The sequence below is a fragment of the Hibiscus syriacus genome, unplaced genomic scaffold (assembly GCF_006381635.1).
Source record: "Hibiscus syriacus cultivar Baekdansim isolate YM2019G1 unplaced genomic scaffold, ASM638163v2 tig00002237_pilon, whole genome shotgun sequence".
Lineage (NCBI taxonomy): Eukaryota > Viridiplantae > Streptophyta > Magnoliopsida > Malvales > Malvaceae > Hibiscus > Hibiscus syriacus.
In genome coordinates, this window is record NW_024061918.1 from 3,953,488 (window position 1) to 3,973,912 (window position 20,425).

Below are 20,425 nucleotides of genomic sequence, written 5' to 3' on the forward strand. Positions count from 1 at the left end.
GAATAATTCTTGGTCACTACCAAAGAACCAAATTTTGGCATTCTCTCTCTTTGAGACCTTGAAACATACTTTTCAACTTTGAAACATTGCATTTATCCTTTCTATACACAAAAAGTCATACACATACTTTTCTTTGAGCCAATAAAGATACATCATCGTCTTCTTAGACGCAAAACCAATATTTTTCTACCAATAAAACCTAAAGGCATTGAATACAAGATGTTCACTGGAACATGAGCCTTTCTACAAGAGGACACAACATGGGGCATGTCACATCGATTTTCTGAAAAAGAGCCGGAACATAGAGACATGTTGAGAGCATGAAGAAGAAGAAAAGAATTAATTCAAAATAATTTTATCATGCATTAATTATATTGTTTTCATGTGAATAAAAAGTAATCCTGAATATCTATCCCCCTAGGGATACCTCTTTTGCAAAGACTTCTGTGTGTGAAATGATGAACGACATTCTTTCATTATCCCTTCGAAAAAGGAGAAAATATATCCCTTGTGTCCCTGTTTGAGCATGAATGATATTTTCTTCTGATTCAACCCTAACCAAGGATCACCCTCTACACTAGGGGCAATGTGAGGGAAATTTGCTCGTATGAGTGAAGACATGGATGCAGATAAGATACCGAAAGGTGAACCGAATGCAGAGTGCAAAGATCAAATCAAAGCAAAGAGAAAAAAGCAAGGAAAAAAAGAAAAGAAAAGAAAAAGCGAAAAAAACAGAAAAAACAACAGAAAAAGCAAAGAAAAAGAAGATAAGAGACACATGCAAAGAGTCCCTCGACTCAAATGACGCATCAAGCTTCAAACCATGAGATTGATCAAGCACAATCATTCCAGAATCACTTCACTTGAAGATCATAGAACATCAAGAGAAAGACACATACGAGCATATTCAAATCGAGCAAGATAAGATTGAAGGCATCATAGTGAATTGATCCTTGATCCAATTACCCCTCAAACACTTGTTTGGGCCTTTTATCCCTTTCTTTTATAACCATGAACCAGGGCCTACATTACGTGCCTTAAAAGTCCCTTCTAATCATACATGGATTTCTTTATAGAATAGACTATCTTCATATCTCATCCCGCCCGTCAGGATTAATCTTTATTTGCAAAAGGTTTTCTAAAATATTTAATTCATGATAGAAAAAAATTAAAATAAAAAATAACAAAGGGGGATTCAAGATGTAAATCTTGAATGACGTCTTGAAATCAAAGAAGGATTCAAGTTGAAAACCTGAAAAGACGACTCGAGTATGAAGACTGTGCAACTATTGAATAAGAGGCGATCGCACAAATCCCTTGATAAGGCATTATACAACATAAATGAGACCATGAAAACTGGGAGTCGAAGAACACTTCCAGTAGAGGAGCATACAAGCTACCCCATCAAAGTAGTGAACAAAAAATAAATAATAATAACAAACCTTTGATCAAAGACAACAACTTGAAACTTTTTTATCCTTTCCTTACTTAACCATTTCTCAAAGATAACATTGATCTTGACACTTGTCAAATAGCTATAATTTATTGAAGGATTAGCAGTGTAATTAATTATTTGATATCCAATGAACTCTTGTTTTATGAGTTGTCAATTGTGAAACCTCGAAAGGGGCAATATTTTCAAATATTTGATTAAACATTTTTCAAAACCTTTTCTAATTGATATTTTCATACTTTTGAAAATAAAAGAAGAAGAAAAACATTTTTCAAACAACACAATCTCTCTAGAGTGGATCTTGGTAGTTGAAAAGTGGCTCTCAGAGACAAATCTCATGCTTAGAATTAGTGCTGAAGCAAGAAATGATGAATTATGGGGCATCTTTGGATATTCAACATCGAATGTTGAGGCATATTTGGCGATTTAACAATGAACGATCAGATCTTCTGAAGGCCTTTCCGCCACCAGTAGGAACAAGCAAATTTCGGTATCCTTTGATTGTTTCTCTCAAAATAAAGGGTCGTCTTACTTGAGACAAGTTTTCTTAAAAACAAATTTTGTCTCTCGAAACATTTTCTTTTAAGAAAATCTTGAGTCTGTTTCTCTGGAAACAAAGTTTTGTCTCTCTTGAGATAATTTCTTTTGAGAAAAAAATCTTTGTGTCTATTTTCCTTGAAACAAAACAAACATCTTTGAGACAGTTTCCCTTAAAACGAATTTTGTCTCTTTTGAGACAGCTTCTCTTGAAGCATCATCTTGGAGTCGGTTTCTCTTAAAACCATCATCCCTAAAGATGACATGCCACCCTCATCATGTAGGAATCGTGTCATCCCCCGACCAGACCTCCTCATCACGTAGGAGTCGTGTCACCCCTGATAACAAGCCATCCTCATCACATAGGAATTGTGTTATCATCCTTAAAGATGGCCTATCGTCCTCATCACGTAGGAACCCTGTCATCCCCTGACCAGACCTCCTCATCATGTAGGAGCCATGTCACCCCTGATACCCAATCGTTCTCTTCACGTAGGAATAGTGTTATCATCCCTAAAGATGGTATATCATCCTCATCACGTAGGAACCATGTCATCCCCCCGACCAGACCTCCTCACCCCTAGATAACCAATCATCCTCATCTCGTAGGAACCGTGTTATCACCCTTCCTAAAGATGGCCAGAACTCTTCATCACGTATGAGTCGTGTCATCCACCAACCAAATCTCCTCATCAAGTAGGAGACGTGTCACCTTTAGACGACCATACCTCTTCATCACGTATGAGCAGTGTAGTCCCCAAATAAAAAACTATCAAGTTTCCAAAACAAAAAAAAAAAACCAGACAAAAACTGGTTGTCTTTTTCGTCTTTGCCCTATTCTTGTTAACACAAGAATGTGCAAAGAGGGGCAGTTGTAGACACCCGTTTTTGTTCGGGTCTACAAAAATATTATTTTATTATTATTATTACTATTATTATTATTATTATTATATTAATACCTTTTGTTTTACAGTCCCAATTTCAGGCTCAACCCAAGCCCAATTACAAGTCTCACCCAACAACCCCAAAGCAGTACAAGGCCCAACCTAGTTACAAACCAACTGACCCATTACAATGACCCAGCAGCCCAGCAGTCAACTTGACCCGGAGGGGATTCGACCCGACCCGATCACGTTACCTTAGGGTTTTTAAAACCCTAAAACTAAAGCTCCAACTATCATCATTGTTACAAGAGCCGAACCATCCACCCAGGCACGTGTAATGCACGCATCGACTCTTCAACACCAAGATCGGTGCGTGAGTTACCAAAGATGATTCCCGAAGCTGCCTCGTCATCAACCTGCAAAATAGAAACCAAATCAATCCCAAGTTATCATTTATAGTAGCCTAATCTGTAAACCCCATTAAAAATAACATAAATCCCAAAAATCTGGGATTTAATCCAGCTATATTCAGAGAAATTCAACCCCTATGCAGAGACTTCATGATTATCACCAAAGCCAAGATTAAAAACACACATGCAATGAAAGAAGGGGGATATCACCGTAAACAAAAAAATACAGAGCAAAGAGAAAAATATTGGGGATTCGGGGAAAAGCCAAAGAAAGAAACCTAGAGAAAAAAAAGAGATATTCGGAAGAGATATGAAAGAAAAAAGAAAGAAAACTAGAGGGAAAGAATTTCACCGGGGGAAGGTTCGAATCCCTTCAGAATATTAAAGGTCGCCGGAGACGAAGAAATCAAAACGTTCTTCGTAGATTTACGTTGATAGACCCATTTCCAAGCGAAACCAACCACAGATCCATAATCAGAACGAGGAAACACTTTGGGTCATACCATTTTCCCTCTGCTCCAATGTTGTCACACGATAGTGGTCGTCTGCCAGTGGCGGCTGGCACGACGGAGCTCCATCGGATTCTGGGCTTCAATTGAAGCTCTAGAGAGCTTTCTCTCATTCTCTCCCTCGCTGTGAAATGAAGAAGTGTGAAAATGGGGTGTGTGGGTTTAATAACCCATCAAAGAGGTTTATATATAAGCTTCGAAACGACACCGTTTGAGGGGGGACTTGGGGAGCATTTTCGCGCCTGGGATATTCACAAGAAATGTCCTCTTTATCTAGTAACTTTTCAATTTAGTCATCAATGCAACTTTAATTTATTTTTACTTTGATCTCTTATTATGTGTATGTTGTAATTAGTCCTATTATTATATAATATGATATTCTTGTTAATGTTCGAATTTGGTCACAAGATTTGTAATTATTCTATTTTAGTCACTGTTGGTATTTGGTTTAATTATTGTGTGGTCCTTTATATTTCTATTTTAGCTATTTTAGTCCTTTAAGTTTTTGTATTTACTATTTTGGTCCTTTAATTTTTTGTATTTACTGTTCAGCCCTTTAAATTTCTGTTAATTATATTTTAGTCCCTTAAATGCTTATTTTTGGTATTTTATTTTGTTTTGTAATGTTTTTTGTTTTTTGTTTTAGTCCTTTATGTTATCAAGTATGGTTAATTTATAACTTAAGCATATCATATTTGTATACATATCTATTTTAGTCAAACATTGGTAATTGTATTATACATGTACATATTTATTTATATATTTTAATTTATGTTTTTTTATTTTGGTTCTTTTACATATTTTAATATATATTTATTTCAAGCTATTAATTTGTACTCCCCTATTTGTCATTACTCGAATAATTTCAAGAACAATGATTTGTAGAATGGGCATGGAAAGCATTGCTTGATCGAAGCTTTACAATCCGATACGACATTCGAACGGAATATGAACTTGGAATAAATCGAGTTTATCTCAGAAATTAATTCGTTTATTTTTTATTTATCCAAATGATGCAACGCATGATAAAGTAAATAGCAATTTATTTTGGTTGTATGAAAAACTTTTTTTTAAATTTTATTCTATCCACGTCTTTTAATCAAAGAGTGAATATTCTTTACGGATAAGAAATAGTCGAGATAGCTTTCCTGACGGAGGATTGCTAATCTCTAGATCTATTTTCAAGTTAAAGAATTTTCTTTAATTAAATTTCAATAAATAGATCATAATTTAATTTTATATTTGATTCATGATTTCCACCATTTACAACGTGTAAGCGATTCAGAACCAGTTTTGGGCGTTGTGGGGTGCTTACTCCTCCCCACACGTAACCGACTCCCGAACCCTTTTTAATCAAATCTTTGGTGACACATACCAACTTTTGTCTTAAAAATGATTTTTCTTAAAAAAAATTAAAATATGTTTTTAGGTATTCGACCTACCTAACCCAAAGGTCAGTGGCGACTCCCTTTCAATTTAATTCAAATCAATCCAAAATCAACAATTTTTCAAAATAAAAGTCATATTTTTACGTTTTTAATTTTGTGGAATTCTTTTGGAATATAAAGAAGTGAAAATTTAGCAAAATTGCAGTAGAATTTCATGATTTTTTTGTTCGCCTTTGAAATACAGTTCTAGACAAGCTCGTTGTAAAGGAAATATCTAATTGATGTTTAATCACTTAGTTTAAGACTCATCAAACCATCATTAAAATCTTTTCTCATGTCGCCGTATTTTGTAATAATGGATAATCTAGTTGTCTCAGTTTCTCTTTTTAAATAAAAAAAAGGAAATATCTAGATATAATATAAGAAGTTAAAGCATTTATTTAAGTGGTGAAAACGAAAATTTCTACTATTTTTTAGGAAATGCTAGATTTTTTTATATTTTTAGTAAAATAACATCTCTGAAATCTTAATTACATTATAACTCGAATCATATGAAATTGGAGAAAAAGCAAGAATTTATCGTGATTCTGATATCATATATGCGAAATCTGATTTCAGAATATCCAATATTTCTTATCTTTAAAAAATGGTTGTCTCTTGTTCCCATATGTAATAGGGTAAGGGGGAGGTAAGATAGTAGGCTTCCTCCAACACTAGGTTGAGAGCAGCTTTCGTAAGAGACCTCCAAATTATAAAATGCCCTCCATGGGACTCGATCCCACGACCTTAAAGTTAAGAACTTTGTGCTCTACCAACTGAACTAGATGATCATTTCAATATTTCTTATATTTAAGTTACTCTTTATTCTCTATTGTAAAATCAAGTTAGAGAATCAAATTTATAGTTAAGAAAGCAATCATTATCTCTTTTAACAAGTTTAGAAGTTGAACTATGATTTGTCAAGTTATTTTACATTTATTTAAATAATTATTTTCTTTAAGTTGATTTAAATTTAATCTTTTGCTGTGTTGTTTTAATAAGGAATCTAAAAGGAGTTAGGTGAAAGAATGAGTCACTCAACCCACAGTGGATAAAATGACTTTTGATACGTGTTTAATTTATAATTTAAGGGTGATTTACTTCTCATATACAATGTAGGCCAGAATAGATTTGATTAATTTGTGTTCGTAAATTTTTAGTCCTAAATTTTAAATCTTAAATCAAAAAGATTATTGTGGCGAATGGGAAATTTCTCACTAAATTTTTTTAACAAATAAAAATGATTTTAACAAATAATAGGAAGAAACATGGGAATTTATCTTTGATATTTTTTTTATTAAACTTAAGTGATTATAAAATAGTATATGTTCTAAATGACTTCTAATCATTTGATATTATTGTCCAATCATCAATGTTGCAGTTGCTGGTGTTCGAACCCAGAATCTATAGGAATAACAATCATTCTTTTAACCACTGAGATGATTTAAGTCATGTCTTTGAGACTTATTTTAGAGAAGTGAATTCAAGAATTTGAGTTATGACGTAACTACGATGTAAGTCAAAACCTAACTTAGATTCAATTGATTTGTGTCCAAAAAAAAGGTTGAATAAGTTGAGAAGATTAATAATTCCCATTGTCTATATTGGCATATGTGCTAAATGTGTTGCATGTTTTCAAAGAGCTCATTTTGTTTACGAAGAAAGAAAATGAATAGGTGGAGTAAATTTTGGTGGAATTTAGGTATTTAGAGTTTTATTACATCAAAGAACCTTGGGAAGAAGTGTTAGATTTGTAATTTCCCCTAAATTTATTTGTAATAAATATTCTGCAAATTTATGGATAATTATGAAAGATGTATGAATTATTAAAATTTATAAGCGTATCTTTGGTTTTAGTTGTTGTTTTAATTATTTTGTATTAATTTTACATTTAATTATATTATACATTAAAAAATCGAGTGTTGAATATATGTATTAAGTTATATGAATTTATATCTTTTATCTTTTAAAATATGAACCCATTTTACCTTAAAAAGTTTCCCCAGCCGCTTACTCTCTTTTTTTCTTCTTTATTTTGTAGATGATAATATCAATTTTGGTATTGATTATCGATCATCTATATTCATTATTTTTCTTTATTTTTTATATCACATTTTTAACTTTTCTTTATTTTTTAACTCTATCTTTATGACATTTTTTCTTCAACCTTTATGACATACTTTTGATCTTCTCTATCAGTTTTTTGATCGCTTTTATCGTATAATTTTCTTAAAATTTGATTTGACGTCGACTAAACTGATCAAGATAACACTTATTTTTTATCCTCCCTATCTTCTCTTTTTTTAAACCATCAAATTGAATTTGAATACGCGATTTGCATTCCGAGATAATTTTCTCACAACACGCGACTCTAATTTGCGATTATCGATTGTCTTTTAATAATTTGGTATCTTGTTGTGGTTCATATATCAATGCAATCAGATTTATTCGTATCTATCTTTTTTTATTTTTTTTGGATGAGTTTTAACATTTTCCTTGTAAGGTGCTTTTATAATCTCAAGTTGTTAGTTTTTTTGTCAATAGTTATAAAAAATTATCTTAATTATATGCTTAATTTATGTTTATATGCTTAATTTATGTTTATGATTATAAATTTTCATTATAATCTTGGAATTTCATTTTTTTCTCTAAAGAAAAATAACGGATTTTATTTACAGATAGATATGGACCCGTAATTGTAATTTTCTACAACTATAAATTTTATAAAGTAAATTTATGTGCAATTATCTCGAATTTAATTTTAAAAAGTTGAATTATAAATTTGATTTTGATATATTAATTAATGATTAGAACAACTCAATGAGTAAGGAGCTGGTAATTATATAGGCATGATTACAAAATGAAAAGGTTGGTTGTCACATTGCCAGCTCAAAACTTGGTTAATCTTCTTTTTCTCAAAATGTGTATTAACTCATTCAAAACTACATGATATTGAAATTAATATCTTAACATTTTTATTGATTAATATTATATTAATAAACGGTCCACACATTTATTTATCATTTTCAATTTATTAAATCAAAATTTTATTTTATATATAATAACTTAAAAAATATTTTTTTTTTACTTCTGAATATTTCTTTTTTTTTTACCCTCCAGTTTCAAAGTTTTGCTCTTATTAATCTGGACCAACCCAGGTTACACACTGGCTTTGGTGGGTGAATCTCTGAGCAAAGATTTTCTGTATACACAATGACTTGAATGTGAGATTTTGCTTAAGCGATATCAAATTGTTTACCGCTTGAACCAACCCCATTAGTTAATTCAGAATAATTCACTTCTTTCTTCTAATAAAATTAAAACAGAGGTTTGTTTCTCAAGTCGGACATTAATGTTAATTATTGAGACTAAAACCAAATTTAAGAATAATAGAGGACCAAAACTAAAATTTGACCTTCATTTATTTCTTAGTTTATCTTGTGAGCATGATTTTTAGAACCGGATTGGTTAGCGAACCGGTCATGTTACCGGTTTATTGGTTCAACCGGTTCGATCGGTCGAAAGAATCGGACGACGTCATAATTATTTAAAAAATTAAATAAAAATACCAAAACTATTTAATAAAAAATAATTTTTATATCACAAGTCATATTCAAAGCAAGTCATAACATATATATAAATTAAAAACCATAAAATCAAGTGAAACAAAATGATTCAAATTAACTACAATATAATATTTAAGGTAAAACATATTAAATAATAAATATAATTATATAATTATAATTAAAAAATAAATTTGGGGCTAAAAAAATCATAACAAAATGATATTGTTTGATTTAATTTTTTTTTTAAATAATCTCACATGGCTAAGAAACATAGAACAGCATCCCAAAAGTCTAAAGAGTAAAAATATGAGAACAAAACAATCCTACATGGCTAAGAAACATAGAAAAACATCCCAACTAACTTCTATAAATAATAGAGGTAATTTGACATTCAAAATCATGGAACCTTTTGGTGAGCATTGAGTGAACTATTCTTTCACTTCAATCAAGCTCGAATTTTAGACTTCAATCGAGTTTCTAAATTTTTTTTTGAGTTCAAGCCTTTTCGAGTTCAAGTTTCAATATTATATTTCGAGTTCGAGTTGAACTTGATAATTTTTAGCTTGTGAGTTTGAGTCGAGTTGAGCTTACTTTTAAAGTTTTCAAGTTCGAGTAGAGTTCAGCAATACTCGAGTTCGACTTGGCTCGTTTAACAAACGACGTCGTTTGATTTAATTTTAAAAAAAAACAAAATTAGTGGTTTTTTCGAGTTTTTCCGATTTTTAACTGGTCCGGTTCGAACGGTTCAACGGTTCCGATCGATTCATTAGTAACGATTCAACTGGTGTAGATTGAACCGGACTAGACAACGATTCTCAGTTGAACCGGTTGAACATGCCGGTCCGGTCCGATTTTTAAAATTGTGCTTGTGAGTGGCATAAAAAACGATAGAGAAAGAAAGAACATAAGAGAGGAAAGAAGAGAGAAAGAGAGGTCACGAAAAGACCGAATTGACCTTTGCTTTCTGTTGAAATTACCCCTTCTTCGTCGGGGTCGTCGCCGGCGTTGTTGTCGGCTTCGTCGGCATATCTCCGACCACTCTTTCGCAGTAGATTTATTTTCATATCCCAAACATGAACGAGAAGACCAGCGTTACCAAGGAGCTCAACGCAAGACATCGAAAGGTGATTCTAGAAATTTACCTTTTTTGACCTTGTGCTATCGTAATTCCAAGTAGCTTCCTTGTGTCTCGGCTTTGTATTGATTTGATCTGTGTTTATTGTATCAAGTTTTGTTGCTTTTCACTTGATTTTTTGTTCCTCATAATTTTTTGGTTGTTTGATTTCAATTTCCGCTATTATAAAGGGTTTTATCGAATCGAATGTGGAATAGCGAATTTGAACTCATTTTAGGCGTTTCTTAATTGAATAAATGGTGACTATGTACAATTGTTATTAGATTAGGATCGGTTTAGATAGGTCTTTCATTGAGATTAATGGAATATCATCAGCTGAAAATTGCGTTTGAAGTAGCATCTTACAATTTCCGAGAGCTAAATTCAATTCTCGTCAATCAATTTTGCTTGAGTTTGGGGTTCCTTTTGCCTAATTATTATCTTACAATTTTGGTTTTCCCTTATATGATCCTCGTGGATATTGCTGATTACTTATAATAGATTTGTTCATATATTTAAAAGCTTTTGGACCACAGGAACAACTTCACGCAATCTTCCAAGTGTGGCATCAGGGGTATGCTTTAGGTTGTAGAGGGTGTTAAATTCCTCTATATTCTTTTCTAAATGTATATTTTCTTTTGAAATTTTAGATTTTTGTGTATATGTTAATCAATATGATATGATAGACTCATTCAATCGATGTTTTTTTATTTTCGTTTCATATATCATTTTCATAATTTTGTCAATTTTGATGTTTGGTCAGTCTGTTATTGGGATTAAAGTTCTTATTTTCACCTCCTATGCAGATTATTGAAGGTCTTCTTAAATTGCCAGAGAACAGGGAATGTGCTGACTGCAAAGCCAAGTACGTTACCAGAGATTTTACTTATATCCTAATAGCAAATACTGAAATAGAAATCATCTTGATGAAATTTTAACTTTTAGCTTCTGTCATGAATCAGCGGTAACATTCATTCTTATCACAGTGCTAATAATTGTCTCCTTTCTCTACAGAGGTCCAAGATGGGCAAGTGTGAATCTAGGTATTTTTATATGCATGCAATTTTCTGGGATCCACAGGAGTCTTGGGGTACACATATCGAAGGTGCTTTTCTTATCTCTGGAATACATACTTTTATCTCTTATTAAGAAGGTTCATTGAGTTGCTGCCACTGTCACAACTTTGTACTTTTTTCACTTATTTTCCATGACAGACTACTTTTAAAGCTTTTCCCAATATGCGTATGGATTTAGCTCATTCAGATGTTGGGATTGCTCTTTTTTGGGGCAACCTAAGCTTTCATCTCTTTTTTCTCTGCACTGTATCTAGGTGATTCCAAAGTTATCCAAGTTATCTCTGATGCCAACTGTTGTCAGGGAAAAAAAATCTTTTTACCTGATAGTTCTTGACTTCTTGCACATGTTTCATCTTATATACTTAGGTTTTATGATTAGTGTAATACAATTAATATTTATCAAATGTATACCGACATCCTACCGACTCTTGCTGCAGGTTCGATCTGCTACACTAGACACATGGCTTCCCGAGCAGGTTTCTTTTATTCAATGTAAGTTATTTGTTAATCCATGAATTTTTATTATTATGTTGGATGATGGTCTTAATGTTAACATGGATAAAAGCCTACAAACTATGACAATGGTTTATCTTATTATACAGCAATGGGGAATGAAAAGTCAAACAGTTACTGGGAAGCTGAGTTGCCCCCTAATTATGATAGAGTTGGAATTGAAAACTTCATCCGTGCAAAGTATGTGCATCATAGAGTTTTCCTTATCCGCTATTTAACCTTTTTTAGGTTGAGTGATTTTTTTGGGGTATTACAGTAATTTTTATTGTATATTCTCTTATTGTAGGTACGAGGCAAAAAGATGGGTTCCTAGAGATGGAAGATCAAAATCACCACCTAGTGGGTTGGACGAAAGGACCGCCTCACGTTGGCAGAAACCTATTGAAACAAGTGGTCACGGGCACATTAGTAATAATGAAAATTCATTTGAGGAAAGGAGGAATAAACAAACATCTGGTCATAAAGAAAGTCTCCCTGCAACAAGAGTCAGTCTTCCTGTTCCTCCTAAGGGACCTGATCAGGTACTAAGTTCTTTTGTTGCTTATTCTTTCTAGAAAATCAGTCATTCACCTTTTTCTTTTAATGCATTTACATGGATAACCCAGAGGTATTAGCAATAGAATGAAGAAGTATGAAACAAATGGCATATGGGAAAAAGTTTTAACACTCGCTAAAGTAGCAAATAAATAGTATCAGTTAGAACTACCATATTGGAATTGTTTTGTCCGTGATTTAACTTAAACTCTTGCTTACCTATAGTATTATTTCTAGTAGTTTACCTCTTTTATAAATACATGTACACATTTCAAAATAAAAAAAAAGGAAAAACAATGTTCATATCACATAACGCCCTGCTTGAATAGGTTACACCCATGCAGAAGACCGAACCAATTGTTGCACCAGCTGAGGCAACAAAGTCAGCTGTAGAGACTGCTCCCATAGTCACGACTCCTAAAGTTGATTATGCTGCAGACCTTTTCAACATGCTGTCCTTGGATGATGGTCCAAGTGAGAATGGCTCTGAGGCAACATCTACTGATGATTGGGCGGGCTTCCAGTTTATGCCATATTTCTCAAGAACTTTTATTTATCGGCATTTTTTCATTATTATCTTGTTAATGGTATTTCTGACTAGTGCTAACCTCCTGAGTATCGAGGGTTATGGTTAGAGCAGTTTATTATTTCCACTGATTTGACACATGGTATTCTGTAGCTGCTGGAGGAGCTTCCACAGCTGACAAACCCAGTTCACCAAAAGCTACTGAAAGTAATACCCAGTCTAGTACTGGAATTGAGGATTTATTTGGTGATTTGCCTCCATTGACAGCCAACCAAGCCCCGGAGAAGCCCAAAATAGATGTGAAAAATGATATTATGAGCCTTTTTGAGAAGGTATATATTCAGCAGCCTGTAATCTGTACTTGTATCTTATGAATCCTTGGTGTAAAACTTGTTTATTAATCACTTTGTGCTTGGACCTAAGTGATAAACATGACTTTGTTCAATTCTGATTCTTATTTTTTCCCCTTTGTGGGGTATAACATTGTTAATTTCATGGTTTCAATCAATTACAGTCCAATATGGTGTCGCCTTTTGCAATGCATCGACAACAACTAGCTATGCTAGCACAACAACAGTCCCTTCTAATGGCTGTTGCAGCAGCTAAATCTGCTCCTGGAAATACTCAACAGCTTCCATCCAATGGCGTAAGCAGACCCACTCAAACTTGGCCAAACATGGGCAACCAAATCCCAGGAATGATGATGCCTGCTGACGGGCAGGCTGTTCTGCAGAAACTCATGCAGACTACATTGTATGGTTGCAATTGCTTTTAAAGAAATATTTATAGTAAGTTTCTCATGTGTAACTTCTTTTTCTATTTGGTTAGGCTATGAGTATGGTACAGAAACCAGTGGCAAACGCTGCTGCATATCCATCATCCAGGTACATATTTAATCTCTTTATTCTTGGTTGCCTCCTGTATTACCGTCAGCCTTTCCATGAATTTGACTGGTTATGCAATACACTTAGGCCCTGTTTGTTTCTCGGTTTCTCATTTAACAATAAGGCCGAGTTTTATTTTCACTAAATATTATTCCCTCATTGTACTCCACGACTACCTCATCACACACTAGTGGTTGGACTAGAAAAAAGAAAAAGGGAAAATTTCTTTACGCATTATATTAGTGGGAATAACACTGTAACTTTCAGAAAAATCCTCCAAACGTTGGCTTTCTCTCTGCGACTTTAAATTCCCTATGAAGGTTATTGTATTCTCAGAACCCTGTGCCACTGGCTTGTTATGATAAATAACCAGGATAGGTTACAAATTTCGCTCATAAACTGTTCCATGCTCCTAAAATACGGGAATTGTCATTTCTTGTAGTTTTTATCCAATGGGACAAGTTTCCCCTGCAAATGGTGTTGCTACGTCTGCAGCAAGTAAGCCTCAACAAGCTTCCCCGGTTCCGTCAGCGAATTCTTCGCAATCACGTAAGGATTATGATTTTTCATCATTGATACAAGGGATGTTCACGAAACACTGACCAGGCTCCAGCTTTGGATGAAATATGACAATGTCATTACTATACCAAAAATAGTTATTTTTACAAGAATTTAGAGGCTTGAAAGGGTTGTAGAGGGGATTGCAAGCTATGTGTAGATTCAATTTCATTTCTTTTTGTTTTCTCAATATTTGAGTGGCGTCTTCATTTGTATGAGTAGAATTATGCCCATACTTTAATAAACAAGAGTTTAGATTGAATTGGATTTTAATCATTCCTCAAATAATACATGCGATGCGATCAATACACGGGATATTAATTTTTGAGGTTTTAGATTATAGACCGACTATCTTTAAACATTAATTTTTATACAGAATCATTCTAAATTTGACGATTGAAATATTTATTCTACGATAAAACAAATATGCATTTAGGATTATAGAATATAATTAAAGTCATGATATTAGGTGATCTGTGAGTGGTCTTAGATAGGGGTGTTAAAAATACCTCACCTGTTGACCTGAACTTAAAAAATCAGGTAATTCTTTAAAAAGAAATTACTCGATCGGGCTAGGTATTCGATCCATGATTTTTTTTGGGTAGTTGGGCCGGTTTGGGTCGATTTTTTTATAATCGGGTATCCAATCCGGCACGGTAGTTTTAATATATATATATATATAATATTTTTATTTTAAGTTCTTAATATTTTCACCTTCAAATTAAATTTTAAATTCCTAAACTTTCTCTAGGTTTGTATTATGTACTTTTAATTTAAAAGTTTTAAGTTTTAATTTTCTTAAAAAAGTTTTTATTAATTTGTTAATATGAGATTCGAAGAAAAAAATATGATGTATTTTAAATATTTTTAATGTTTTCCTTTGAAAATAAACTTTAATACCTAACTTTTAAATCACTAACTTTTGTTCATGGATTGTGTATTATGAACTTTTAAATTTTATTTATTTCTTATGTGATTATTTTAAAAAAGATTAAATAAAAAATACGAACCAGGTACTCGTTACCTAAAAATACGGGTATTCGGACTTAATAGGCCGAGTCATGGACAAAAATATACTACCTGGAGAATCATGTACCTGGTAGTTCGGGTACCCAGATTTGAACACCCGTAGTCTTAAATCATTATTCAAACAAGTTTAGTAGAATAATCCTCGTGTCAAAATTATTTTGGAATATATGACTGGTGTCAAAATTATTTTGGATAGTGTCAAAATTATTTTAGAGTATACTATTAGTGAGAATTTATTTGAAAATTTATGATATTTGTTACAATGGATTGGGATCTCATCACACGAGCATGACAAGTTTCATAAAAAAAATTATTAGAATGTAATATTTGTTATAATTGATTAAAAGGATGTTTGTTTATTTCAGAATGATTCAGCGCTGAATGATTCAAATGCTGAATAATTCAGAGGCTCTGTATGAATTAGCTCTGAATGTGACATGTTATTTGATAATGGTTCTGAATCATTCAGAATGTACTTCTGTATTGAATCATTCAGCACTGTTTTGTTGAATCAGTCAGCACAGAATCATTCAGATGTGTGAAACAAACACGTTGAATGTTGAACAGTTCACCATTCAACGCTAAATGATTCCATTAAAAGGCAAACAAACAGCTCCTGAGATCTCACACACGAAACTTGTCACATTATGAAATTTGTTATGCTCGTGTGATGAGATCCTAATCCACTATAACAAATATCATAAATTCTCAAATAATTTCTCACCAGTCGCATTTCCTGAATTCTTTTTTCTTACCCACAATATTTTCCTAATTCTGACCATTGTTCAACCCTAAAGTGATGAATCCAAAACAAAGCAAAACAAAAGCTATGTTTGTGACATGAAAAATCATTCTTTGTTCCCACATACACACAGCTGATTTCCCAGTGGTGGTGATTATAAAAAAAATGGCCAAACAAGAAAATCATGCTCGCTCTTCAAGTACCAACCAGCACCGGCGGGCAGGTAGAATTGCTCGAACTTTGGGTTAGGTTATTGTTTTTACTCGATCAATCGATTGGAATTTAATTCCGTTCATCTGACGAATTAATGTTATGAAAATTAAAACAGCAGACGGGTGCATCAATGACAGGAAATGAAATTAAAACCAGAAAAAAGGAAACCACACCCTTCTCCCCAAAGGCGTTTATGCTTCTGAATCTCATCGGAAAACTTGATTCAAGTTTCTCTCTTTAAGAGAGCTTCAAGATCGGAGGAAGCCCTCCTATGGCAGGAGAACGAAATTAAAACAATGTTATTTTGATCTTTTAAGCAAATTGATTGTATTTGGTCTGTATCCTTCTCGTTTCTTAATTTCTTCTTTTGGCTTAAATTCATTTTCGATTAAATTTGAACCACATACCCCTCGATCACAGTAAATGTTTATGTAGATTTATTATAGAAAAGACTGGATTCTTTTGAACAGAAGCTTTCAAATCAACTACAACATACAGATAAGACATTTGACAAGTCAACGTAATCCATCATAGAGTCAAAATTCGACACTAGATCTATCTAATTTGTCGACCTAAAAGTACTTACAATGATCCAACGACACACTAAAAATCACTACAAATACCCTTCAACACGATCAAGAAGGGACTAACATTCTTTGAACATCCACCCTTCTTCTTTTGTTTCCTTATGATCGACACTATCATACAAAGAAATATCGATTAACAATCATTCTCTCTCCGATCATGACTCTACGCCCAATCAGAAGGGACGAACCACTCATGACCAACTAGATCCTCTTGTTGTCATCAACAAGATTCAATTCCTCTTTTTAAAATTTAGTCAATAAATTTTGCATAATTTTCTTGTTTATTTAATTTTTATTTCTTTTTAAGTCCATTTTAATCAAATTTAAAACATTTATTCCTCTATTATCGCATGATACCTGTGTAACTTTAATTCATTTTTTAAACAAATTTCTTCATTTTAAAATTATTTCCTCCGCTTTATATTTTATTCAATTTATTCCTTTGATTGCATCTCTTTATAAATTCTTTTATCCATCAACTCTTGCACTCTTTATACTCTCATCAATACTTTCTCTTTAGAATTTATTCTTAAAAAAAATAGCAGATTTTTTAAAATTATACAATCGTGTAAATTCTTCCTCATTTCTTATCAGAATTTTTTCATGATGAGAGATGTTGCTTTTTTAATGTAGTTATTTGAACACCATAAACTATACCTATCTACCTCATTGGCACATATATTTTGCCAATTCAAATTTTGGGATTATTTGTTTATCTACAGTTGTCTGGTGAAAATGTATGGAGTATGGTGTTGAGGCAAATAGGTGCTCGGCCCAGTTACTTGATGAGCAGTCAATTATTTACAATTACAGTTTTCTTATCCTTACCATTGTTTTTATCTTTCCACTGCAGTAACTCATATGTTGTTCAACCACTTTTTATAATGATTTGATATAATAATTTAAGTCAAAATGTTTGTGGATTTGAATTGAATTTATTCAAAGTTTTAAAAAATAATTCAAAGTCCATTTAACTCGGAATTGAGCACAAAATGCTTTTCTGGACAAGAAGTACCGATTGTTCTTACAGTATCAATACCTCATGAACAGTATCGATATTGTTCATATGGTACCAATACCAAATGTAAGGGAAATATCGATACTCACTAGGTAGTATCGGTACTACCAGCATTGCTCAAATTTCAGAATGCAAAAATGGTATCAATACCCAAAGGGGCACCGATATTACTTTACATAGTAATATCGATTTCATAGGTTTAGTATCGATACCGTTAGGCCGAACGGCTATTTTTATTTAAAAATAACAAAGGTAATACCGATACTCCCTATAGGAGTACCGATATCCTTTGTACTTGACAGTTTTATTTTGCAGAGAAAACATCTCCAACGGCTCCAAATTACTCTCAACGACTACAAACGGCTACAAACTCATTCCAACATATAAATACAAGTTCAAAACACTTGAAGAAATGTTAGAACACCTATCCAAGCAATCAAACACAAAAGAAGAGCTTTTCACTCTTTATTCCTATTCTCTTGTAAATATTATTCTTGTGAGCTTTAATACTTTGTAAAGGGTTTTTTATTCTAGCTGAGCATGTTAAAAGGTAGGGAGTTTTGTAAAGATTATCTCTTTGTCATTGAAAAAGAAAGAACAAATTAGTGGATTTGTTGGAAAATCCTTAGTGAGGAACTAAGGTAGTGGAGATAGACTTAGTTGAGTAGTCAAACCACTATAAATCGCTTTGCAAAATTGTCTATCTTTTATTTCTACTTACTCCCTAAACAATTTTTGTCAATTCACCCCTTGTACAATTTTCAGTTGTTCAAATTGAGCTTCGAAAATCCCAACATATGCACAACACGAAAATTTATGCAAACTTCAGTGACTATTTATGTAGTTTACCCTTTGGAGAACAATCCCAGCACTGAATCAGGAACTATATTTTCATTCTCAATGAAACAGAGTTTAAATAGTCAAAGTTGTTCAAAATCTACAATTACATAGATACACAAATACATGCATGGTCATGTCCATTCCATTTCTTGGGTTGTTAATTTAGGATCCGGGCACAAACTTGGTAGCATAGACCCAAGCATTGTTTGCAACAGGGTTGTCCAGGTGGTCCAAGAGATTATCCAAGGGACCTTTTCCAGTAACAATGGCTTGAACAAAGAAACCAAACATGGAGAACATTGCCAGCCTTCCATTCTTGATTTCTTTCACCTTAAGCTCGGCGAACGTGACGGGATCATCGGCGAGGCCGAGAGGGTCGAAATATTGGCCACCAGGGTAGAGATTGTTGCCTTCTCCAACACCGGGGAGGCCGTTGATGCGGAACCCTTCGACGAGTCCCATCAGGACGACCTGGAATCCGAGGACCGCAAGGATGCTTTGAGCATGGACCAGGTTGGGGTTGCCTAAGTAGTCCAATCCACCTTCCGAGAAGATTTGAGCTCCTGCCTTGAACCACACCGGTTCCTTGAAATCCACCCTCACCCATTTCTCAAGGACTTCTGGTGTGATGCAGCCTAGTGCTCCCAACATTGCCCATCTCCCATGGATTACCTACATGGTTTTTTGGTTTTGGTTAGAAACATCAAATTTAGGAGGTGAACTAAAAGCAGGGCATTCACTTTTCGATTTTAACTGAATTAATTCATCAAATTAAAATTTAGTGTTAATTAGATGTTAGATCAATTAACGATTTAATTTTTTTAAAGCTCAGTTAACAATTAGTTAATTAACCAAATATATATATTAAGCTCAAACTCATTAAGAATCAAAACTCAACTATTCTTTAACCGGTAACTTTCAAGACTCAATAAGATTTTCACCCAAATGAAAAAATACCTCTATTAAACAAACTCAAATAAATATAACTAAAAGAAATCGTTTAATTCGTTCACTAACGGACATAATCGATTAATAATTATCAAAATAATTTCAATTCGATTAACTGTTAAAGAAAAAAAAACATTAATGAGTAATTCGATTGGGTTGGTGGCCTTATTAACCATTTGAACACCCTAGTTGAAAAGGTTACCTCGAGAGCCCTGTTGCGGGCAAAGGCCTCGGGATCAGCAGACAAACCAGCAGTGTCCCAACCGTAGTCACCGGGGAACTCGCCGGTCAAGTAAGATGGAGTCTGCGCAGAAAAGGGTCCCAAATACTTCACTCTGTCTGGCCCATACCACAGTTCATTTCCCTGCACATTACACCCCCAATATCACATAAAAGAAAAAGAACAATTCTAACAAGGAACAATGAGAACCGAACATACCATTGTATATTTGGCAGTGCCTGTAGGAACGACATCTCTAAGAGAGTTGGCGTTTTTGGTTTGGCCGAGAAATGGGGTGGGGCTAAGAACAGTTCCAGAGCTAAGCATTGAAGCCATTGTTTCGTGAAGTTTTAAGTTAATAATAATATAGAGGTTGGGGAAGGGAGAACGTGGAGAATATTATATGCGTGGAAGGTGGAGAATATTATATGCCTGGAAGGAGGAGAATGAAGGAAGGGATATGTGTGCAAGAAAGAAGCAGGAGAAATGTGGTGGAGAGTTGAGGCTTGAAATGATGAGCCAATGACAAGGCTACAAAGGATTTCAAATATCTCCAACTCATATCCTCATTATCCACAATAGAAGCTCCCTCTAATAAATATTAAATACTCACTCGTTCATGCCTTATTTTCATCACCTAATTATTTCTTCTTTTTTTTCAAAAAAAAATTATATATAGTATTACGTTTCATTTATGTTTTAGTCTTCCGTCATTAAGTTTAACTATTGACTTAAGAAAATAAGATGTATTATGATATAATAACAGTTTTAGTTTCGAAAACTTATATATTGTATTAATTTAATTCTAATTCAAAATAATTTAATAAATCCTCAATA

General features: G+C 33.3%; 2 protein-coding genes across 3 annotated transcripts; one reads left to right on the forward strand and one right to left on the reverse strand.

Annotated features, from left to right (window-relative positions):
- The first annotated feature begins 9,688 nt into the window (after positions 1–9,688).
- On the forward strand, positions 9,689–14,254 carry LOC120142196 (ADP-ribosylation factor GTPase-activating protein AGD5-like). 2 transcript variants are annotated; one of them, XM_039156942.1, is made up of 11 exons: positions 9,689–9,910; positions 10,707–10,765; positions 10,915–11,005; positions 11,414–11,468; positions 11,579–11,669; positions 11,776–12,010; positions 12,353–12,548; positions 12,703–12,881; positions 13,064–13,292; positions 13,376–13,433; positions 13,876–14,254. In XM_039156942.1, the coding sequence occupies exons 1-11, from the start codon at positions 9,860–9,862 to the stop codon at positions 14,033–14,035; spliced, it is 1,404 nt and encodes a 467-aa protein (XP_039012873.1). In that variant the 5' UTR covers positions 9,689–9,859; the 3' UTR covers positions 14,036–14,254. The 2 variants fall into 2 exon arrangements, with proteins under 2 accessions (XP_039012873.1, XP_039012879.1); XM_039156948.1 differs by lacking the exon at positions 13,876–14,254 and having other exon boundaries at positions 9,691–9,910; positions 13,064–13,302; positions 13,378–13,399.
- A 4,315-nt stretch (positions 14,255–18,569) lies between these two features.
- LOC120142238 (chlorophyll a-b binding protein 13, chloroplastic-like) lies at positions 18,570–19,992 on the reverse strand. Its single transcript, XM_039156987.1, has 3 exons — positions 19,808–19,992; positions 19,571–19,732; positions 18,570–19,092 (listed from the first exon to the last, which is right to left on the reverse strand). The coding sequence occupies exons 1-3, from the start codon at positions 19,922–19,924 to the stop codon at positions 18,583–18,585; spliced, it is 789 nt and encodes a 262-aa protein (XP_039012918.1). The 5' UTR covers positions 19,925–19,992; the 3' UTR covers positions 18,570–18,582.
- Between the last annotated feature and the right edge of the window lie 433 nt (positions 19,993–20,425).